The sequence below is a fragment of the Ptiloglossa arizonensis genome, chromosome 8, assembly GCF_051014685.1.
Source record: "Ptiloglossa arizonensis isolate GNS036 chromosome 8, iyPtiAriz1_principal, whole genome shotgun sequence".
NCBI lineage: Eukaryota > Metazoa > Arthropoda > Insecta > Hymenoptera > Colletidae > Ptiloglossa > Ptiloglossa arizonensis.
Window position 1 is genome coordinate 7,915,368 of NC_135055.1, and position 25,600 is coordinate 7,940,967.

At 37.9% G+C, this 25,600-nt stretch overlaps 2 protein-coding genes across 2 annotated transcripts in view; one reads left to right on the forward strand and one right to left on the reverse strand.

Moving 5' to 3' along the window:
* The first annotated feature begins 6,582 nt into the window (after positions 1-6,582).
* The window catches only part of Sifr (SIFamide receptor), a 91,701-nt gene continuing 72,683 nt past the window's right edge, over positions 6,583-25,600 (forward strand). The window contains exon 1 of the mRNA XM_076318306.1: positions 6,583-7,708. Coding sequence (XP_076174421.1) covers positions 7,141-7,708 — 568 coding nt within the window. The 5' untranslated portion in view covers positions 6,583-7,140. The remainder of the gene's footprint in view (positions 7,709-25,600) is intronic.
* LOC143150317 (odorant receptor Or2-like) lies at positions 17,709-18,282 on the reverse strand. Its single transcript, XM_076318503.1, has 2 exons — positions 18,067-18,282; positions 17,709-17,804 (listed from the first exon to the last, which is right to left on the reverse strand). Exons 1-2 carry the CDS (start codon positions 18,280-18,282, stop codon positions 17,736-17,738), a joined length of 285 nt encoding a protein of 94 aa, XP_076174618.1. The 3' UTR covers positions 17,709-17,735.

Sequence of the window (25,600 nt, forward strand, 5' to 3'; positions counted from 1 at the left end):
GCCTACCGGCGGCCAGTACCGGTTACCAAGGTGGGGGGTCCCCCTTCCATAAACCTAAAACGAAGAGATCCGTCCACCTCGGAGGCTCCCGGAAGAATGAAATTTTAAACAATCGGGGGCTCCTTATATACCCTCCGCAAGGTCACTTACCGTTACTTCCATTGTCTTTGTTCGATCTAATCGAATGTTTCAACAAATTGATGGCTTTTTAGCCATTATTTATACTAGAACATTGTTAATAATTGTTTAATCTACGGTCCTACGACGGTTGTTAATAAATATAATGAAGAAACTTCAAGATATTGCGAAATCTTCGAAGGCGAACGGTTTTTGTGAATCGATAATCGATACCTGTAGCTTTTGAAAATGTCAGTTGGATCTCAGCGAAAAATTCCTTCGCGAACATAGAATATTTCAACGAAATGACGTTTTAAGCCATTATTTGTACTAGAAAATTCTTACTAATTGTTTAAACTACGGTCCTACGATGATTGTTAATAAATATGATAAATAAACATCAAGATATTGCGAAATTTGCGAAGGTAAACGGTTCCGGTGAATGTTTGTTTATTTCCGCGATTATTATTAACATTTACGCATGTCCCCAGTATTAATCGAACAATGTGCATTTTATTTATGCACTACAAATGATTAAGTAACTTATAGAAATTGATTTTGATCGAGATTCGAAGTAAAAACGTGTTTCGTAAAGTTTTAAAGCATGGAAACTAATAATTGTCTATTTGGTACATTAGTTTAACATTTCTTTAATTCTTATAATTTACACAATACGCGTAGAAGTTGTATTTTTTACTTAAAAGCGTCAGAATTCAATTAATCGCTTTTTTAAATAGAAAAATCGTCCTGATGGCACTCGTGAATCGATAAACAATGTGTGTAGCCTTGACAATGTCGGTTGGACCTAAATGAAAAATTTCTTCGCGATCAAAGAATTCTTCAACAAAATGATACTTCGAGCCATTATTTATATTGATACATTGTTAATAATTTTTTAAACTATGGTCCTATAACAGTTGTTAATAATTGTGATAAATAAACATCAAGATATTGCGAAATCTGTGAAGGCGGCCGGTTTCGGTAAATATTCGATCCCAAACGCGATTGTTATTAACATTTACGCACGTTCCGAACATTTATGTTAGAGAATGCATCTTAGTTGTACATTGTAACTGATTGATTTGCCTATAGAAATTAAATGTAATCGAAAATTAAAGTAAAACGTGGTTTTCATATGTTTTTCGATTTTTTATCGAAATTAATATTTGTAAAGTAATTAACGATTTATAATATACAAACAAGATGCACATTTTTCGATTAATATTGGAAACATGCTCCTAAATTCATATCATGTACTCCTGATAGCAAAGTCCAAAAATCAGCGAAAAATTCTAGCAAAAGTTCGACAATTCGTTTAAAATTTCCGCCGAGATACAATTCGCGGAAATTCCTGGAAATGACGTCATTTCCAAGAATCGACGGAATCGTGCCACTTCCTCGAGTAACATGTTTTCCTGATACCAAATGTCCAAAAATCGGAAATTTTCTAAAATTTTTGCCCGATTTTCACACTTTGGTATCAGGAGAACATGAAAGCCGAGGAGGTATTCGTATCGTGCCACCTCTTGGAACTGACGTCATTTCTGAGAATTTTCGGTAATTCTTTGAAATGACGTCAGTTCCAAGAAATTCCGAAAATTCTCAGAAATGACGTCAGTTTCAAGAAGTTTCGAAGATTCTCAGAAATGGCGTCTGTTCCAGGAAACCCCGTAAATTCCAAGAACTCACGACCCAACCAACTGGCTCGAGAAATTCTTGGAAATGACGTAATTTCTTAGAAGTAACAGGATACGAATACCTCCTCGGCGATCATGTTCTCCTGATACTAAAGTTTGAAAATCCGGCACAAATTTTAGAAAATTTCAGATTTTCGGTGTTTGGTATCAGGAGAACATGATATGCGAGGAGGTGGCACGATTCCGTCGATTCTTGGAAATGACGTCATTTCGTGGAATTTCCACGAGTTCGAACTTGGCGGCAATTTTAAACGAATTTCTGTACTTTTGCTAGAATTTTTCGTTGATTTCGGACTTTGGTATCAGGAGAACATGATATGCGAGGAGGTGGCACGATTCCGTCGATTCTTGGAAATGACGTCATTTCGTGGAATTTCCACGGGTTCGAACTTGGCGGCAATTTTAAACGAATTTCTGTACTTTTGCTAGAATTTTTCGTTGATTTCGGACTTTGGTATCAGGAGAACATGATATGCGAGGAGGTGGCACGATTCCGTCGATTCTTGGAAATGACGTCATTTCGTGGAATTTCCACGGGTTCGAACTTGGCGGCAATTTTAAACGAATTTCTGTACTTTTGCTAGAATTTTTCGTTGATTTCGGACTTTGGTATCAGGAGAACATAATATGCGATGAGGTGGCACGATTCCGTCGATTCTTGGAAATGACGTCATTTCGTGGAATTGCCACGAGCTCGAACTTGGCGGCAATTTTAAACGAATTTCTGTACTTTTGCTAGAATTTTTCGTTGATTTCGGACTTTGGTATCAGGAGAACATGATATGCGAGGAGGTGGCACGATTCCGTCGATTCTTGGAAATGACGTCATTTCGTGGAATTTCCACGAGTTCGAACTTGGCGGCAATTTTAAACGAATTTCTGTACTTTTGCTAGAATTTTTCGTTGATTTCGGACTTTGATATCAGGAGAACATGATATGCGAGGAGGTGGCACGATTCCGTCGATTCTTGGAAATGACGTCATTTCGTGGAATTTCCACGAGCTCGAACTTGGCGGCAATTTTAAACGAATTTCTGTACTTTTGCTAGAATGTTTCGTTGATTTCAAGAGTTTGGTATCAGGAGAGCATGATACTCGAGGAGGTTTTTGTATTCCGTAGATTTTTGGATATGTCGTCACTTCCAGGAGTTTCCACGAATTGAAATTTGGTGGAAATTTCTAATATTTTAAATTGAACGTGGAAAAGGTAAAGTAAAGGGAATGCAATGAGACTGATTTCATATAATCGAATGGATTTTATTTTCTTTGAAATTTGGTTTCTTACAAATATCAGTGCTATGGTGTTGTATACATGATTATTCATACAATTGAGTGATTCTAGAATTGAATATCTTTAACTGCGGATGTTTTCAATAAACATCCTGGAAATGGTATCCGCTGATTTTTCGGCCAGATGGATTCGAATTGAATTTGGCATCGTTGCCCCGCTGGCGCGCGATCGATCTTGGGAAGATCGGCTCTACACGCTCAAGGATTCTGTTTTTTGTTCGACGCGACGAGAAGACGAAGGAGTTCCCTGTCAGGGACTCAAGCTGCGTTCCGTGATTCCTGGGAAATACGCAGGATCGATCAGGAGGCACGTGCCTCGCGGAACGTTCGGCCGACTGAAAATAAAAGCCCGCAATGCAGGGAAACTCCTGCACCTTTGAATGAATTGTCCGGAAGGAGCAACGGCCCGCATACATAGTAACATCCTCGACCAACACGTTTCGGAACTTTAACGTCGCGTAAATTCGCCCCGAGCGAACCTCTGGTCGATTTGTCCGCTACTGGTCGAATTCTCTGTGGGTCCTACAATAGGACATTTTGTAGTCTATTTTTTCAACTATACAAGAAACCTTTTAAACCTCCAAACTGCAATACAGCAAGAATTCGACTTATACGGTCAATAAGTTACAAATATTTTCCTGTAAATCGAATCGTAGACGTATCGTAGAGAGAAAGGAAGATCATCCTCGTGTTGCGAAGAAGTGTTAATCAATATTTGCTTGGTAGCAAGTTTCACAAAGGCTGACTAAAATGTCTGGCTCAATTGACTCGTAATACCTTCCAGGATTAATTTTTCTTTCTTCCTACAATACATTTGGTATACAATCTGAGTTTTAACTGTTCATTTCGGTTAAACAGGTCCATATGTATAGCTCGTTCAAGTGAGAGCCAGACCTAAGAGTAAATGCACTTGGCGATGCAACTGAGGATAGAAATTTCCATTAGATTTGGGATTGAGCAGTTATCAAAGTTATCTCTACTCCGTGACAGGGTGGTACGTGTATATAAATAGTTTATTTGTAAGTAGGTTAAGAAATACTATAAATACTAAGAAGTAAATAATCGTAGAGAGTTTGATCGATTAATTTAACAATCACGGGAAATAAAGTCTCACGATCGTGGAGTCACGATCACGTTTCAGTGTTCCCGGTGCATCTCGTGGAAATAAGTTCTTTAAAACATGGGGAGTATGTAACCCAGAATATTTCACGAATACCGCCAGTCAAACTGTAACGAAATCTTGTCGAGCTTGGGATTCGCTTCTCGGTTAAAATGAGTTAGGTGTCCACAAAACGAATTACGAACTCGGAAGTTTGACTGGAGAAGCGCGGACTAAGAATCGGAAAGTGGAATCATTCACTGCTTCTTCCACAAGACATCTAGTCTTGTAGAGTGTTAAGACGGAGTATGAAAACTTACGCGACAAATGCGAAATGATTTACTCTTGAACACGTGTCGTGAGTTTTAGGTGAAACCCTTAAGGTCTGTTTATAAAATATTTGTTACAACTAATGAGTAAGAATGAGTAGTTTTAATAGATATCAATTGGACTTTGATTGGTTTTATGTTAGTGAAGCATTATTTCAAAATATAGCTTTTTACGAACATGTTTATACAGATACATACGTTGTGTGTATTGATAGACGTCCTAAAATCTGTTTAAGTATTTGATACATTTTGTATATCTTGACAATCCGAGATGTAAATTATCATTCGTGTATTGATAGATTTGGTATGAATTCACGAAGCTAGTCTGATAAGCTTTTATTTTAGTACATAATTATTTAGTATTGTTTGGATTGAAAATTTTTATTTTGAGTGTTTAAAAGTAATGAAATATTTGTAAGAATGTTAAAATACAAATCACTGTTTCTTATTAATCATTGTAATTCAATTGTCGTAACTTATGTAAATATTGTTAATTGTCGCTCGAAATATGAACATTCGTTTCGGTTAAAATTGTATTGAAAACGTTTTCGTCTCAACGAGTTAATTAAAATGGCTATTTCTATCATTGCACTATCATTTATAGTTATATAGGTTGTAATCGTGTCCCATCATATTACGAGAATACGAAACAGAAAGAGTCTCGGGATTGAAATATTTGAAGCAAAGCTGGCTGAAATATTTGAAGTGAAATTCAGTTGGACCCAGTTAGAGAAATCGCTGACGCAAATGTTTTTATTTTTTTAATTTTTATTTCATACACTACTTTGCCCAGCAGTGCTGAAATTACGAAACTCTTTCCGCTGCCCTACCTCGCGAGCCACGTTCCCTCGCGAGTAATTAATAGATTGCCTACGAATTCGTGGAACGAGTATTTAAATGCGTTGCAAAGATATGAAAACATAACGATTCGAATGCGACGAAATAATATTATATTAATTTCGAAAGTCTTGGCGTTGATGGAACGATCGTTTGAAATAGTTTGACAATTTCGACGAGCTGTGGAAAATTTAAAGCAGTCGAGAATGTGTCTAATTGCTGTAGATCCGAGAAGTATACACCTATTATAAAATAGTACACAGACCTGTCTAGAATTATTTATCTTAATAGCGGAAAGCCGACGAGATATTTATCCAAAGACGAGAACTACGTTTTAACATATCTGTGATATTTCTATGTAAATACCCTTTGTATCGTATTGTATCGTACCTTATTCACGCATCTTTGTACCGAATATGAAATACACATACTCGCAGAAACAATTGTTGCACGCTTTATTGCACCCGTGATCCTCGATCCAAATCCCAATTACCAATAATTATCGTCCCAAAACTATTTTGCTCGATAAGTTTCGTCGTTCGATAAGAAATGGGACCATTAAATCCATCGTTTTATTTTTCTAAATCAGGTACTACTGTCAGACGAACATGTACGAATTTTCACGTAGATCTGTCGACTCGTTCGTACATTTACAGTTGTTCAAAGTTGAAGCGTTAGAGTATTTTTTCACAATGGAAAGAAACGTCCAAACTTATTGTACAACCTATAGTACATCCAACCACGAACAACGTAGTCCCTCGAATCGTCCGTAACACCGTGTATTTAACTGCGCGTAGATTTTAATGTACATTAAAAAAAAAAAAAAAGACCGATACAAGAAGAGCGTACACGAAAAAAAAAAAAAAAAACGTCCCAAGCTTCAGAGCGCGTTGAATCGTAACGAATTTTTCAACCAGGTTTTCAATCTACACAAAGGACGCACTCCCGTTCGGCGATAAACAATTGCGACACACCGACAGCAGCGACCTTGGTAAATATTTTTATTCCGTTACTTCGGGGCGAATTTTCGTCCGGCGATCGCGGATCTCTTTTTCCCCGTTTCCCTACACCTCCGCGTCCCTATGACCGCGCGTAGATCGCATGCGGGTGCATGTGCCGGTGGATGCTACGCATGCGCAGTCCGTCCGTGTCGCTAGACAGCCCGCCGCTACGGGTGCATCTCGCGGCAGTTCGCAGTCGTCTTCTAAGGAAAGCCCATTAGTCGCTCGGCATTCGGCCGGGACGCATTTTACGCGAGAATACCGTAACACCGGTTCAGATAATCGCACGACGACACACGCCGACACGCCTCACGTATCGTTCACCGTTCACACGGCCCGCTATCGTTCACTCCGCGACACGCTCGAACCACGTAGAGCCACGGGGTGTATCTCGGTTCGCCTCCCGACGGTCTCTCCGCGAGGGGATGCAACTGAACTCGATGGGCTCCCGTGCACGTGCCAGCTAACTCTCGAGGAGCGTCGAACTCGATACGACCACGCGCTCCCTCCCATCTTTCCCCGAGCGGAACTCCGCGCGAATAACCCGCCCGCGTCGTCTAGACGTCTCCAGTATCCGCGAGTTCTCCACCTAATCACTGGAATGACTTCCGTCCGGTACGCGTAACGATTCGTCGTAACCGTACCCGGTTATGATCGGGCGTCGTGACAAGGATATCCAGGTTCCTGACGGTCCTGCGAGGAGTGCTCGGTCGGAGTAAGTTGGCCAATTGTCGGAGGTCGTCGACTCGGAGATCCAACAGCTCTGGCCGATGGTCGAAACCACTTCGATCCAACGCTTTACGATCAAGTTCCCCATGCTGCAACCACCGTCTCCCCTATTGGAAATGGCATCTTTGCGATTACCGGACTCGGAGGAGTTCGACGTTGACACGCGTCGTAGGAGCAACAATGGCAATGTCCCGCCAACGACCGTTGCGGCCGTACCACCGGCCACGGGCACCCTGCTGCAAATGAGGAACGATTTTGGCAACTATTTGAACAATCTGATAGCGGAAGCCATTACGACCAACCCGAGAACCACCATAGACGAACACAGCGGTTTGCTGAACGCTAGCAAGACCGCGAATCTATCCACCGCCGAGCAGATACCCGATCGTCTCTACAGGCACAGCATGGCCATGTCCGCGGTGTACTGCGTCGCTTATGTCCTGGTATTCGTCGTCGGTCTGATCGGCAACAGTTTCGTCATTGCCGTGGTGTATCGCTCCCCGCGCATGAGGACTGTCACGAACTTCTTCATCGTCAACCTCGCGGTGGCCGACGTCCTCGTCATCGTTTTCTGTCTGCCAGCCACTTTGATGAGCAACATCTTCGTCCGTGAGTATACACTGACAGAACCTCCATTTAGCAAAGCTCAACTCAGCTCGTGGTACTCTACGGACCTGTAACAAAAACCTCGGTGTGAAAAACTCTTCTCTCTCGTAAATTGTGTCTCGCAACGAGAATTCTATCAGTCGTTACCTTGGCCGATCTTCGTTCGTGAGTATACAAGTTAAGGGGAACTTCAGGAGTCGACTTCTCAGCTCCGAATTGTATTGCACGGAGCTGTAAAGAACGTTTGTGCGAAGAAAGTCTTCTCTCTTGTAAATTGTGTCTTGCAACGAGAATTCTATCAGTCGTTACCAACTTCTCAGCTCCGAATGGTACTGTACGGAGCTGTAAAGAACGTTTGTGTGAAGAAAGACTTCTCTCTTGTAAATCGTGTCTCGTAATGAGAATTCTATCAGTCGTTGCCTTGGCCAATCTTCGTTCGTGAGTATACAAGTTAAGGGGAACTTCAAGAGTCAACTTCTCAGCTCCGAATGGTACTGTACGGAGCTGTAAAGAACACTTCCGTGGAAAAATCCTCTGTCTTAAAAATTGTGTCTTGCAACGAGAATTCTATCACTCGTTATCTTAGTGAATCTTCGTCCATGAGTATACGAGTTAAGAGGAACTTCGAGAGTCAACTTCTCAGCTCCGAATGGTACTGTACGAAGCTGCAAAGAACGCCTCGGTGGAAAAATCTGCTCTCTCAAAAATTGTGTCTCGTGACTACTATCAGTTGTTACCTCAGCGAATCCAACGATCGAAACTTGCTTTCTTTCGAAATGTGTAGCTCCTAGGGGACGAGTCAAGGGAAGCTCCGAATGTCCCTGAAGAACCTTTTCAGCATAACACCTACTGCACGGAGCTGTGAAGAATGCCTCTGTTGTGAAGTCTTCCGGCCCGTAAATCGTCCGGTCGTTATCTCAGTCAACAGGGAAACAACTCTTTTCGAAAATCCTGATCACTGAATCTGAATTCCATTCAAAGGCATTCTCTTCAGCTCCGCGCTAGAGGATCGTGAGCATGTTCCTCCTCGGAATCTCCGTTAATCCTTTAATGCTGTTGATACCAGGCTTCCGTGTAAGTTGGCGAATACGAAAACGGTCGGTGATCGAATCGATGGTGCGTATTGATCATGCGTAGAAAGAGGGGACGCGCGGGGGGCGCCGGGGAACGGGTAGAATTGGATCGAAGGCGATTAAACGAGCGCTAGCGATCCGCTCGTCGATTTGTCGTCGCAGGGGCCCCCCTGTTCCAGTCCTCCATCGACCTCGAAGGGAGGGCGGAGGTAGGGTTGGAAGTGGGTTCCCTTGATACTACGGAATCGATCTTTTCGCGACTCTGGGAGCTCTGTTCACGCTCGATGCACCGAGCGTATCACGATTCCGTTTTAAGGGGCCGACAGCTCCGTTCCGGCTAACTGCGAATAAATTATTCGATAATGGAATCGCGTGATCTGTCCCGGACGAGGCGGAAAGGAGGTCTCGCGGATTTTTATTTCACTTTTTCATTCGATCGATCCTGACAGATTTCGATCGTCGACGTGGAACAGCAATAAGATCGTCGATTTTAATCAGCGTCGAGTTTAATCTTTTCTTTTTTTCTTTTTCTTTCGACGAACTTAGCGGGAAGAGAAGAATAAAGCGGCACTTGAAGAGAGACAATAGGTCGACGCAAACGTGGCGAATAATGGTTCTTGCATTTAAATTTTTCGCTATCTGGGCCTTCCTCGGTAAAATTGATTGTTTAGGAATACGAGGGAGATTAGAGCGGGAAGAACCGGTTGTATGAAAATATGAAAAAAAAAGTTGAGACGTAGAAGTTCGGTATTAATGTTGTAAGATTTTTTTTTTTTTACATACGCAGTCGAGAATGTTGAATCGAAAGTTTTGTTCCTGTTTCATGGAAAGTTGGTCGTTAGAGATTTTGAATTAGGTTTTTCTTGAGGTGGAACATTCATTGGTAATACGTTGCACGTGAAAATAATACATTAGGGCCAAAGTTGTTTAAATGTAATACTATTCTTTAAATTATGTTTGTGTTTGCTTTTCTTCTCGACCCCTTCTTCTATTTACCATCGATGCAAAAAATAACTTTTAGACGAATAATTCTGAAACGATACTTGTTCTCACGGTGTCACTAGTGTGCAATATTTACAAGAATATTCGACGTTAAATATCTATGTTCAAGTAACAAAATTGGAACAACAATGCAACGGATAATTGAATAATAATACATAGTTTACACGTTGATCGAGGTCTCGTTTTTTACTACAGACCAGCATTAGGATACAACATTGTTCATGATCGTAAACACAAATTCACTGAATGCTTATTGGTCGAGATTTCTAATCCCCGTGACGCGACCTGACTAAAAATTCTAATTTTATTTCACCGTTAATAGGAAAGGGATTGTAATAAACGCGCGAATGTATACGAGCAATTTGATAACGATGAATTAAATGGGTCAGTTAATTCCAATAATGTCAAGGGATAACGAGGCCTATGGTGAACAAATATGAATTTGTCGCTGGAACGAAGCGCAAGTAAGCAGAGATCATTATGCGTGCAACGTTTATTCCGTGTAACATTTATCTAATTACTATTGGGAACATTTCTAGTTCAAACCCGATGAAAGGACACCATGAATACGATTGTATCGGTGCTCCGCCTTTATGGTGCTCTTCTTCTCTTGTTGGGTAGCTTTATCGACTGTTACGAGTAGTATAGTGTTTAGGTTCGCTGGGATTCATGAGGATCTAGGGGATCATCGATCAATGTCGTTTGTCGAGCAAACTGTAACGACCTTATTTCGGTTTCACCGATACGGTGTTACTATAGGCGCGTTGAAACATATTACACACAGTGGGGCCATTTCTTTTTTTCCTTACGTTAAATTAAAAACTGACAGCTTTCGATTTTTATGGCCTTTTCGCAACACATAGGTATACCAAGATTCTGGTTATGTATCTCACGGTTCGTTCTTTCTTTTCGTTACATTTTTTTTATTTTTGTTACAAATGGCTTTCTGTTACACTCCTGGATACTTGACAGAATTTCACAGAGTCCTCCACATGGTCGATAAGTATCTTCCTTGGATCGAAATAATCAAATTTCCATCGTTGTTCCTTCCTCCATCGAACGAACGTAGTTCGTTGCTTATTTCCTTCCTGAAAAATCTGAAACTTATTTGTTATTTTAAAAAATCTGTTCAGAAATCTTCGTTGATAGTTTTGGACGGAATTGGAGGAGAAATTTCACGTCAATTGCCATTTTTGGAATTGTTCGAAAAACATAACAATCGATAAATAATGAAATACCAATCAAATGTAGAAAAAATAATTGGAACGTTATGAAATTAGTTTGTTCGTTTGAAAAAGCTGAATAAATATTTCCCCACAATTTGAAGACACAGAAAAACGTGTAGGTCAAGGACGTGGATGTTGAATACACTTCTTGTCTGTCAAGCTCTTTTATTCCCGAGCCGTCAAGGTCATCGATGTGTTTTAAAATATTACTCCGTAATTTCCCTTCTTCAAACTCAAAAATTCCCTCGTGTGGCGCACAATGCTGAGGTTAGGTTAGTAACGGTACTTCAACCGTACCTCGCCTTTTTTGCACAATTGTCGGCGTATTTGACTTCCTTCTTTTACGTGTTTGCCTCTGGATACGCGCCTATGCAATAATAACATTAAATAAATAAATGTGTACGTGCAACTTGAACGAACACTCTGAAACACTAATGGAAAGAAAAATCTTCAAACACAAGTATTTCCAAACACTAGTTCGTGGCAATAATTACGATTGTGTGTTGATAAACATGATCAACATGAGTGGAACCCGGATGATTGATGAGGGTTAAGGTATTAAAAGTTTTCTCGTACGATTGCAAATCTTTGCATTCAAGGTCAGACTTTAATACATGGTCTCGTTTCTACGTGGCGACTGTAACACGCAAAAAATGAAAGCACGCAGTGTAAAAAAAAAAAAAGTGGTGACCTTGATTACCAGAACGACCTTGTAAGCAAAAAATTATGTTTTCTAATATCTTTTTCTGAAACAAGAGGGATATTGCGAGCAAACAATTGTGTTTACTAATATTTCTTTCTGTTAAACAAGAGGGATATTGTAAGCGAAAATTTATGTTCTCTAATATTTTTTTCTGTTAAATAAGAGGGATATTGTAAGCAAAAAATTATGTTCTTTGATATTTTTTTCTGTTAAACAAGAGAGATATTGTAAGTAAAAAATTACGTTTCCTAATATTTTTTTTCTGAAACAATATGGATATTTGAACTGTTTTACGTGACATGTACAATATCGAAACAAAGAGCATTATTATCTCACATTAATTATACATCTAATTACCTTTTTGATCCGTCGTGTTCTCACCTAGGACGAACATTGTCTATGAAAATTTATCGATGCTCGACACAACCACCATTCATTGTCCAGCCAGGCATAATATCTCCCTCGATACTGTCCTAACTTTTCAATCAGACGAATTAACGCCAAGATCGTCGTGTGCCACGAACGATTGATTTGTTCGTCTCGTTTGGAATTTAAAATGTCGACGTAATTGCATATAGAAACACAGACTCGACCATGAGGCTCCAGGCTCTTTCCAGTGGCCAATTGTCACCGAGTCGCGTGACTAAAGACGTCATTAAGATGCAATGGCGCGCATCTGATTATGTTACGTTCTCATTCTCTACAGTTATGTTCAACTCCGCCAGGCCAGACTAAACACACGACTCAGCGGTTTATTTTGCATAAACTACATGTGTACGTTTTAGGTCCGTGTCAAACCAGTATGACAGAAAGAAGACGTTCCTTTCGTCATAGAAAATTACAATTGCAACCTGTTCCTAATTTACAAGAAAAATTAATCGAACGAACAGAGCGAAACTCATTCAATACCAGTTATTGTGCCTATATACAGGGTTATCTTTCTAAGAGAACGAAATCCTTAGGAATATATTGTAAAACTATGTACGCTTAAATATACCGAATACCTAAATCATTACGAGCGACGAAATTTCTTTATTTCAGAATAATCATATTTTAAATCAAAGAAATTCGATAATTCTGTGTCTGTAAGTTCAGCGAGACTTTAATTAAACTTTATCCGTGATCTCTGAGTGTTCTCTCAGTAGAGTGAAATACGATACTGCAGTACTCATGATCTATAATCAATGAATTTATACCATTTTGAGAAAAAATATTCACAACATCGCAAAGGTGTTAAATTGTGGTGATATTAAAGATTGGAGTATTTTCGTGATATTTGTTAAGATCACGTTGGAGAGTTAACATTCTCGTCTCTTCGAGCTCAAAAGGAATGTTAAGGTGTATACTCTATCAGAGATCCTACTTGTGTACAATAGTGTTCTTATAAGACTGTTTTTTGAACCGAGTAGGAAGCAAGCAGAACCAGTAGAAATTAATTAATAAAAAGTACCTTAGTATAAGTTTCCAACGCTATTGGAAAGAATCCATTTGCTGTTACGCAGCAGACTCTCCTGGATCGTAAAATGACCATCAGCAAATCGTTCCTCAGCATTCTTCCTGCTCGATTCATTGGTATGAGTGTCCACAACGCTGAGTACGCTGCCGTACCAATCTTGTCGCTTTCTTCCACCAAGCCATTGCAACTGTAGGTGAACATCAGTAGCATAAATGAGCTGCCTACAGTGACGGATACGAAGCCACAACGTCTCGTGATGCTCGAGTCTTTCTACGAGTAAAAGAATTATGGTTAAAATTGTGTTGAATTAATTTTAACTTTTTGTTGTTGTTATGATTTTCTTTGAAATTCGAATAAATTTGTAATTAGAGAATTTACGAAACCTTTCCTTTGATCATTATTAATTTCCAACCGAGGACAATCTTGAATGCTCCAATCAATGAAAAATGATATATAAATTGTGTGTATTTATATTATTTTACAATAACTTAAGCATTGAACAATTTGAGGATATTAAAGAAAACAATATCAAATCTGAAACGTCTGTATGTGACAAAGTTTGGGCAATAAATTTTTTATTTCTATTATATCAAAGACACATTTTATAATTTTACACCTATGTTAACTTCGAATCTAACACAGATGATGTAAATATTCTACATATATAGAATTTCTTTCGAACCATTTTAAAAGGGTTCGAATACTCGTCAATTATTTAAAAAAAAATACTATAACGCTGACAGAACTTCGTATACGAACCAGAAATATTTGATACCCGGAAAGGCAAATTAACAAACTGAAGATTACTACTTGCATCAGTAGCGTCAGTGTAAATACATTTTCAAGCTTCACACAATAGTCGATGAGTGTCTGATGCTGCCGGATGCAATCCTTCAATTTTTCGTAAGATTTATTAGCATGGTTCGTTACACTTATATTTGCATTTTCATCCATTTTTTCGTTCGCGTGACACAATGTCGTCAACCTATATTGAAGTATACGAAACTGCCCAGCCACGTGGACGTTTATGATGCATAGAATGTTGTCGAAAGAAAAGTAACACACGCTAACCTGGTACAATGATAACACCTGTGCAAGTAAAAAGAAAATTTAACGTCTTATATTCGCTTTCATTAGATAGAAATCCAGATTAATTCAATATATCTGTAGAGCGATTTTCTTTGAGAAATTAATGCTAATAATGCTTGACAATCAGTTATGGGAAGTGAGTCGTACCTGTACAACGAACATTATTTCGAAGTAGGGAGTCATCCATAAGGGTAGGTCGAGCCACATATTGAATAGAAGTACTCTATCAGATTCATTTTTACCTATATTGGCTGAGGCATATAAATATTTAATTAGCTACTTCATGTTTTTTTAGAGGACAATAGATTTTTCGTTATTGAATTTTTTGGGGATTTCAAAGGTTAGAACAGTATCGTTTCAACTCACCAAGAATTGGTGTTACGACATAACAGGTTACAGAACAGTGAGCACTGAGAGTGACAATGCTCGTGAATAAAATACAAGCCTTTCTGCATTGGGCCACAATCTCTTGCTCCTGATAATCATAATTATTGGTCCAAAAATTATCTCGCATGTACAGAATCAAATCAAAAAATTCCATTTTGTGCGCTAGGGTGACGAACAACTTAAACTGTACCAGTATAATGCAGAGCATGTTACAGCTAACGTACAGAAAAACCTGAAAAAGCAATCAAACAGTTCGTTTATTTATTAATGAAATTATAACTTTATAATTGCACGTTTCAATATTCAAGAAATACGTGGGAGTATTGACGAAACGAATTACCAGTGAAAACTGATGAGGATAAAATTTTAAGGTAAACTTTTCTTTTTGTTATCTTATACAGATTTGAAGATAGTCATGATAATATATAAAATGTCATAATTCCATTGACTGGAGGTTTTCACTCCTAGAATCGTTTTATTGTCGAAAAACATAGTTACGTTATTACCTCTGCACGGTTTCAAAATTTCTTGAATTTTCAAGTTACCAATCTTTTTTACAAATGACAATTTTATTGTAATCCCTAATAGAGTATTTCCCAATATAATTTCTATGCATTAGGTAGCTATACTGTACAGTTGCGCTATATTACTTTTACTCACATTCAAGTCACCCCATGAGTAATACAAGTCTCTACTCTCGCTAACGATGCTGATCAATGATAGCCAGACAGTGTAACCTAAGGCGATCTTCCTTCGACGTTGCTCCTCGTCGTTGTCCGCTATCCACAAGCCAATACACTTCATGAAGAAGGCAGTTATACTGATCGAACTGTCTGAAACTTTCTTCGTTTGCATGGTGTGTATCAAATGCCTGCAAGCAAGCCCAATTTCACGGTTATCCTGAATAACAGTTTCCGCATATGAACTCAAACGGACGGGGCATCAATTTCACCGTGATGTCACTTTGATCTATTATTCTCTTTATTGGCCTCCCTGCGAATGTTGCGCTCCTTTTTTACTCATAGACAGCTTTGCTGACGACACGAGACGTGAAATGAAAGACCGATTGATAGTCTCGAAAAAAAGAGTAGTCGATCAATGGCACAGCTTGCATTATTCAGGCATAATGACTGTCACATCACCTGGAAGAACGAACAGGACCCATCATGAGGGGTCAAGTGTTACTTTGTAGACGTTTTGTGTTACCTTCTACAGACTATCTACCTGGATGCTACGATCTTCTCAGTCAATCCGGAAGACCAGTTCGGGAATATTCGAGTAAAAGAGAAGGAAACTTAAGACATGGCTTCCTGTGCGTTTCCGAACGTAATTCTCGGTCTCTACTTGGTTTTTGGGAAGCACATCGAGTTTGCTTCGTATGGAGTAAGTAATTCAATTTCAATACGTCGAATGTCTTTTGTGGTTAAAAAATTGGTAGCTGAGAATGTTGAATATTGGAGAATCTGACGTTTATTTGCGATATGTGTGCTTTCTATCGGGGTCTGTTGAAGCAAAACTTGTACGACGATTGTTTCCGTTTCCGGTGAACATCGATTTAGAATAAAATTGTTTAACAATTTCTGTCGTTATTTGTACACGGCCGACTATTTCCACTGAATCCATTGCCACGGAAAATGTGTGGGTCAAGGATGAAAATGTTGAATACATTTCTCTTCTCTCGCTCCAGGGTTGTCAAGGACATCAATCTTCTTCAACATACTTCGATCCTTTTTCTTCGCGTTTAAGCTCGAAAATTCCCTCTTGTGACGTTTGGTCAAGCATTTATAGATAACTTAAAAGATTAGTTTCAACGTGTATGAGAAATGGAGTGTGCGAACCAATTTTACGGAACAAAAACAGGGGAGGCCAGTGGTTTGGAAAATATATAAACTCAATCATACTCTCAATCGAATATAAACTTTTACAATTAATATTAAGTTAACACAGCTCTGACGGAAATCACTCTCTGAAAAAAATTGTGTATGGCATCTCCATCTTTTATACAATTTTTGTTTACCTTGCAAATTTTCCTTAATTCTTCAACTCGAAGGAAATATTTGAACGCTCTGTTTCTCATAATATGCAATGGATTTAGGGGATGAAGCATTGTTGTCAACATTAAATATCTCTAATTATATCCGTGGTTTATCGTATTCTGTTCTAGGTTAAGTAACATCCGTCTCAATTTATTGATCTCTAATATAATCATCCAAGAGTAAACATCCGCGATGTGTGGTATCCTACTTTAGCGCCAGATCTTTGTGCATCACGATCGATTTACTCTGCAGTTTTGAATATAAAAGGTTGACTAATCGGGTACAGAAACACAGAGACTGGCCTGAGACTCCAGACCCCTCCGAACGATCAATTGTCAACGAATCGCTCGACTAACGACGTCATTAACACGCGCGCGCCCACGTTAATGTTTTTCGTGACAAATCAAGGCGGAATTATACTTTAGCTGAAGTCGTTCACACTCATCGAAAATGCACGTTTCTGGAACTTATTGTGCGCGTAGGTGGCATGTTTCTATCAATGGTCTAGAGAGAAATATTTTAAGTTTCACGCATCATCGCTCACCGGTGACAACCATTATATTTAACGTGATAAATTATCCGTGAACTTCCATGATATTTGCTGTAAGATTACTTAATAAATTAATAATTACCTAACGTAGGTTTCAAAAAAAAAAACGAGGTAGATGAATTCATTATGTACAAATCAGGCACGATATCCATCAGACGATCTGTGAGGAGAAAGAAAACGTGTTACGATCAATGAGGTGCTAGCTTCTGGTCATACTTACAAAGTACTTGCTCGGGTAATGCAAGTAAACCCTGGTTGCAAGGATTTTCATTTATCCTGACAGCTGACATAGTGTTCGATCAGAAGGGTACGAACAGAATATAATAGCTTCCTTTAGATCACACAACATAGACATTGAAACGCATTGTAAAAGTATACATACACTTAAATTTACCGAATAATGAAAATTTGATAGTCGTCGAAATTTCTTTATTCTGGAATAATCATAATTGAAATCAAAGAATTGCGCTAATTCTGGGTGTGCAAGTTCAGCGAGACTCGGTCCTAATCAAAATTTATCCGTAGTCTCTGAGCGATCCCTCAACAGAGTGAAGTACGATACTGCGGTACTCATGATCTGTAACGAATGAATTTATTCCATTGTTTTAGCTTTCATTTTGAGAAAAAATGTACACATCGAGTCAAAGGCGTTAAATGTAGCGATACTAATGATTGGTGTCATAAGTGAATTAACACTTTTGTCTCTTCGAGCTCAAAAAGGGTGTTAAGGGGTATACTATCAGAAATCGTACTTGTATAAAATAGTGTTCCCGTAAGATTGCTTTTTAAACTAAGCAGGCAGCAAGCAGAACCAATAGAAATTAATTAATAAAAAGTACCTTAGTATAAGTTTCCAACGAGATTGGAAAGAACCCATTTGCTGTTACGCAGCAGACTCTCCTGGATCGTATAATGACTACCAGCAAATCGTTCCTCAGCATTCTTCCTGCTCGATTCATTGGTACGAGTGTCCATAACGCTGAGTACGCTGCCGTACCAATCTTGCCACTTTCTTCAACCAAGCCATTGCAGCTGTAGGTGAACATCAATAGCATGAATGAGCTGCCTACTGTGAACGATATGAAGCCACAACGTCTCGTTGTGCTTGAGTCTTCCTACGAGTGTAACGAGGAAATATGTTATCATTGAATTAATTTTCATTTTTGTTCTTGCCTGATTTTGAAATTCAAATTAATTTATGATCAGAGAATTAACGAAACCTTTGTTTCGATCAGAATTGATTTTCATCTGAAAAAAGAATCGAATACGCCAATCAATGAATACGAAAAACTTACAAATTTTGTCTGAATGGGAAATTGATACAGGAAGAGTACAAGGAGACAAAGTTTGATTTGCGTTTCCTATTGCACAGAGAACATATTATATTATTTTATACTTATGTCAACATTTTATCCAACGTAAAGGTTAAAAAGATTTTGTACATATTGAATTTTTTTACTGCTTTATAACACGTACAGATAATAGTCAATTATTGAAAAAAAAATTCCGTTATGTTCAGAAAACTTCGAATACGAACCACAAATATTTGAAATCCGGAAAGGCAAATTAACACACTGAAGATTAATACTTGTACCAGTAGCGTCAGCGTAAATACATTTTCAAGCTTTATACAATAATCAATTAGTGTCTGATGCTGCCGGATGCAATTCTTCAATTTTTCGTAAGATTTATTAGCATGGTATTTTACACTTATATTTGCATTTTCGTCTATTTCTTTGTTCGTGTGACACAATGTCGTCAACCTATATTGAAGTATACGAAACTGACCAGCCACATGGACGCTTATGATGCACAGAATGTTGTCGAAACAAAAGTAACACAGACTGGTCTGGTATAATGATATTACCTGTTAAAGTAAAAAAGTACTTAACGTCTTATATTCGTTTTCAATAAACGGAAATCTAGATTAATTCAATATATCTGCAGAGCGATATGCTTTGAGAAATTAATACCAATAATGCTTGATAATCTGTTACGAGAAGTGATTCGTACTTGTATAACGAACATTATTTCGAAGTAGGGAGACTTCGATAAGGGTAGGTCGAGCCACATATTAAATGGAAGTATTCTAGTAGATTCATTTTTACCTATATTGGCTAAGGCATATAAATATTTAATTAACCACTTAATCATAGTACGCATGAAAATAGTACCGGCACTGACATACTGTGTCTTTTAGCGAACAGTCGATTTTTGATTATTGAATTTTTTGAGGACTTCAAAGTGTAGAACGTTTCAAATACTTTTGTCTGGAGAAAATTCATTTTGTTGAATTTCAAGAAAATTACAAAAAAATTCCATACGTTTTCTATAGCCCTCGATCGATCGATAAAATCAATCGATAGTACAAACGACACGATAGAAAAACGTGTCTGGATAGACTCTTTAGGCGCGTGAAGCATAAAAGACCTTGTGTGTCTGTGGCGGATAAAAATTAGATGGACGTACAGCAAAGTGGTGTTGAAAGACTACTTTGAAAAAAAGATTACAAAGTATTCCCGAATAAAATAACTTTGTGGTATAGTTATGTTTAGAAACTTGTTGGAAATGATCATTCAACAATAATAGTTTGATAACGTGAATATTTAAAAAATGCATTCACAAATTATAAAGGTTACCAACAATTATATTTATATAGTCGGCAATTATATATTAATTACTATGCATTATTAAACATACAATGTAATGTTGTTTCAACTCACCAACAACTGGTGTTATAATGTAAGCGCTCATAGAACAGTGAGCTGCGACAGTGACAATGCCTGTGAATAAAATACAAGTTTTTCTAGACTGGGCCATAATCTCTCGCTCCTGATAATCATAATTACTGTTCCAAAAATTATCTCGCATATACAGAATCAAATCAAAGAATTCCATTTTGTGTGCTAGTGTGACGAACAGTTTAAAATATACCAGTATAATACTGAGAACGTTACAGCAAACGTACAGAAAAGTCTGAAAAATCAATCAAACAGTTTGTTCATTAGTTAATGCAATTACAATTCTATAATTATTCATGAAATACTTCAGTGTATCGTCTAAATGAATTATAAGTGAAAATTGATGAGAAAGGGAAAAGCATTCGAAGAAAATTAGTTCCTTTTTAAAAAGTTCTTCTCATCGTGTTGTAACAGATCAAAAATCATAAAATTTTTAAGTAAACTTCTTTTGGTAGCTTATACAGGTTTCGAGAGAATACACGAAACCACACAATTCCTTTGACTGGAAGTTTTCACCCCACGAATCGTTTTATTGTCGAGAAAAATAGTTATATTATTACTTCTGTCCACGTACAAAATTTTGGAATTTTGAAGTTGCCAAACTTCTCTTACAAATTATGTTTTCTACTAAAAGACGGTAAACGCGCTAAAGACGTCCATATTTAACACACTCAATAATAGTTTTATAGTAGTTGTACTCACATTCAAGTCACTCCAGGAGTAAAACAAGTCTCTACTCTCAACAACGACGCTCACCATTGTTAGCCCGACAGTGTAACCTAAGGCGATCTTCCTTCGACGTTGTTCTTCGTCGTTGTTTGCTATCCACAATCCAACGCACTTCATGAAGAAGGCAGTTATCCTGATCGAACTGTCCGAAACTTTCTTCGCTTGCATGGTGTGTATCAAATGCCTGCAAGCAAGCCCAATTTCACGGTTATCCTGAATACCAGTTTCCTCATATGAACTCAAACGGACGGGACATCACTTTCACCGTGATGTCACTTTGATCTATTATTCCCTTTATTGGCCTCCCAGCGAATCTTGCGCTTCTTTTTTACTTATAGACAGATTTGCTAATGACACGAGACGTGAAGTGCAAGACCGATTGATGGTCTCGAAAAACAGAGTACTCGATCAATGGCGTAGCTTGCATTATTCAGGCATAATGATTGTCACATCACCTGTAAGAACGAACAGGACCCATCATGAGGTGTCAAGTGTTACTTTGTAGACGTTTTGTGTTACCTTCTACAGACTATCTACCTGGATGCTACGATCTTCTCAGTCAGTCCGGAATACCAGTTCGGGAATATTCGTATAAAAGAGAAGGAAACTTAAGACATGGCTTCCTGTGCGTTTCCGAACGTAATTCTCGGTCTCTACTTGGTTTTTGGGAAGCACATCGAGTTTGCTTCGTATGGAGTAAGTAATTCAATTTCAATACGTCGAATGTCTTTTGTGCTTAAAAAATTGATAGCTGAGGATGTTGAGTATTGGAGAATCTGACGTTTATTTGCGATATGTGTGCTTTCTATCGGGATCTGTTGAAGCAAAACTTGTACGACGATTGTTTCCGTTTCCGGTGAACATCGGTTTAGAATAAAATTGTTTAACAATTTCTGTCGTTATTTGTACACGGCCGACTATTTCCACTGAATCCATTGCCACGGAAAATGTGTGGGTCAAGGATGAAAATGTTGAATACATTTCTCTTCTCTCGCTCCAGGGTTGTCAAGGACATCAATCTTCTTCAACATACTTCGGTCCTTTTTCTTCGCGTTTAAGCTCGAAAATTCCCTCTTGTGACGTTTGGTCAAGCATTTATAGATAACTTAAAAGATTAGTTTCAACGTGTATGAGAAATGGAGTGTGCGAACCAATTTTACGGAACAAAAACAGGGAAGCTTAGTGATTTGGAAAATATAACAACTTAATCATACTCTCACTCGAATATAAACTTTTACAATTAATATTAAGTTGACACAGCTCTGACGGAAATCACTCTCTGAAAAAGATTGTGTATAGCATCTCCATCTTTTGTACAATTTTCTTTTACCTTGCATATTTTCCTTAATTCTTCAACTCGAAGGAAATATTTGAACATGCACGATCGAAAATGCACGTTCCTGATTGAGCGTATAGTTTGCAAGTTTCTATCAAAGGTCTAGTGATAAACAGCGACAAACCGAAACATTTTACGTTTCAAACATCGCTTACTGGTGACCACAATGAAGTTTAACGTGATAAATGATCCATGAAATTTCCTGATACTTTCTGTGAGATTATTTAATAAACTAAGAACTACCCTAAGAATAAGTAACTAGCATCTAAAATGTGTCGATCTGACAAAGTTATAATTCTACAGTTTATCAAACCGCTTGTTAAGTTCACGCATTTTCGAATAGACTGTTACGGACGGGACAGAGGAGGTAAAATACATGTTGAATTGTAGTACAATTACAGATTTCAATAAAAAGTAGTTAGATCAATCCATTGTGTATAATTCAAGCACAATGTCCATCAGATTATCTTTGAGGAGAAAGAATACGTGTTACGATCTACTAGGTGCTACGTCCTGGTTATTAAGTACTACTTACAAAGTACGTGCTTGGGTAATGCAAGCAATTAATTTATCTTGATAGTTGACATAGTGTTCAATTAGAAGTGTATTAACAGGATATCATAGCTTCCTGTGCGTCACTCAACATAGACATTCGAACGTATTGTAAAAGTCTGTACACTTAAATTTACCGAATAATTAAAATTTGATAGTCGATGAAATTTTTTTATTTTCGAATAATCATATATGAAATCAAAGAATTGCACTAATTCTGTGTATGCAAGTTCAGTGAGACTCGGTCCTAATCAAAATTTATCCGTAGTCTCTGAGTGATCTCTCAATAGAGTGAAGTACGATACTGCAGTACTCATGACCTGTAACGAATGAATTTATACCATTGTTTTAGCTTTCATTTTGAGAAAAAATGTACACATCGAGTCAAAGGCGTTAAATGTAGCGATACTAATGATTGGTATCATAAGTGAATGAACACTTTTGTCTCTTCGAGCTCGAAAAGGATGTTAAGGGGTATACTATCAGAAATCGTACTTGTATAAAATAGTGTTCCCGTAAGATTGCTTTTTAAACTAAGCAGGCAGCAAGCAGAACCAATAGAGATTAATTAATAAAGATTACCTTAGTATAAGTTTCCAACGATATTGGAAAGAATCCATTTGCTGTTACGCAGCAAACTTTCCTGGATCGTAAAATGACCATCAGCAAATCGTTCCTCAGCATTCTTCCTGCTCGATTCATTGGTATGAGTGTCCACAACGCTGAGTACGCTGCCGTACCAATCTTATCACTTTCTTCTAACAAGCCGTTGCAGCTATAGGTGAACATCAATAGCATAAATGAGCTGCCTACAGTGAAGGTAGTAAAGCCACATCGTCTCGAGATGCTGGAGTCTTCCTATGAGTAAGAATGAGTAAAAATGTTATCGTTCAACTAATTTTACTTTTTATTCTTACCTGACTTTTTTGAAATTCAAATAAACTTATAATTAAAGAAGTAACTTCAAATCTCAATAATTAATAATAATTCAGATTTTCAATTGAGAAAGGAACTGACTACACCAATCAATGAATCCATTTTATCTGAATGGAAAAGTGATACAGAAAGGGTACAAGGGGACAAAGTTTGATTTGTGTTTTCTATTACACAAAGAACATATTATATTACTTTATACTTGTATCAACATTTTATCTAACGTAAACGTTGAAAAGATTTTGCACATATTGAATGTTTTGAGTGCTTTTAAACACGTACAGATAATAGTCAATTATTGAAAAAGAGATTCCGTTACGTTCAGAAAACTTCGAATACGAACCACAAATATTTGAAATCCGGAAAGGCAAATTAACACACTGAAGATTAATACTTGTACCAGTAGCGTCAGCGTAAATACATTTTCGAGCTTCACACAATAGTCGATGAGTGTCTGATGCTGCCGGATGCAAGCCTTCAATTTTTCGTAAAATTTATTAGCATGGTTCGTTACACTTATATTTGCATTTTTGTCCATTTTTTCGTTCGCGTGAGACAATGTCGTCAACCTATATTGAAGTATACGAAACTGACCAGCCACATGGACGCTTATGATGCATAGCATGTTGTCGAAACAAAAGTAACCCACGCTAACCTGGTACAATGACAACACCTGTGCAAGTAAAAAGAAAATTTAACATCTTATATTCGCTTTCATTGGATAGAAATCCAGATTAATTCAATATATCTGTAGAGCGATTTTTTTTTTGAGAAATTAATGCTAATAATGCTTGACGATCAGTTATGGGAAGTGAGTCGTACCTGTATAACGAACATTATTTCGAAGTAAGGAGTCATCCATATGGGTAGGTCGAGCCACATATTAAATGGAAGTATTCTAGCAGATTCATTTTTACCTATATTGGCTAAGGCATATGTATATATATATATATATATTTAATTAACTACTTGATGTTTCTGTATGGGAGTTAATCTCCCACATACGTATTGGATCGTTTAGTGGGCAGTCAATTTTTCGTTATTGAATTTTTTTGGGATTTCAAAGTCCAGAACATCATAAGTGATTTATTATTGGAGAAAATTCATCCTACAGAACTTCAATCGCTAAAATCAACCGGTCGTACTGACCGCGCGACGAAAGAATGCTTACAGATACATTCTTTAGGCGCGCGGAGTATAGAAGACCCGGTGTGTCTGTGGTGAATTGAAATAAGATGGACGTACACACCGCGGTAGTGTGGTGTTAAAAAGGTCACTAACAAATATATGTATGTAATCTGCAGCGATATATTATTTAATATTAATAATCATACAAAGAATGCAATGTTGTTGTAACTCACCAACAACCGGTGTTATGATGTAAGTGATCATAGAACAATGAGCTGCGACAATGACAATGCTTGTGAATAGAATACAAGTCTTTCTGGATTGGGCCACAATCTCTTGCTCCTGATAATCATAATTATTGTTCCAGAAATTATCTCGCATATACAGAATCAAATCGAAGAATTCCATTTTGTGTGCTAGTGTGATGAACAGTTTAAAATTTACCAGTATAATACTGAGATTGTTACAGCAAACGTACAGAAAATCCTGAAAAAGCAATCAAACAGTTTGTTTATATTCTGTTATACTTATTTGTTTGTTATATTGATAACACTATCGAATCATAATGGAACAGATTAATCCAGGAGTGATATTTCCTTCTGCCTACAATACATACGTCTTTCGAAACCTGTGTTTCTTTTGCGATTCATAATATAATACTTCTTCAATAGTGTAGCTACAGTGTATAACAGTTGTACTCACGTTAAAGTCATCTCTTGTGTAATACATTTCTCTGATCCCGATAAAAATGGCAATCGATATTGAGCAGATAGTGTAACCTAAGGCAATCTTCCTTCGACGTTGCTCTTCGTCGTTGTTTGCTATCCACAAGCCAACGCACTTCATGAAGAAGGCAGTTGTGTCGATCGAACTGTCTGTAACTTTCTTCGTTTGCATGCTGCGTATCAAGTCGCTGCAAGCAAGACTGATTTCTTGGTTATCCCTGGCACCTAT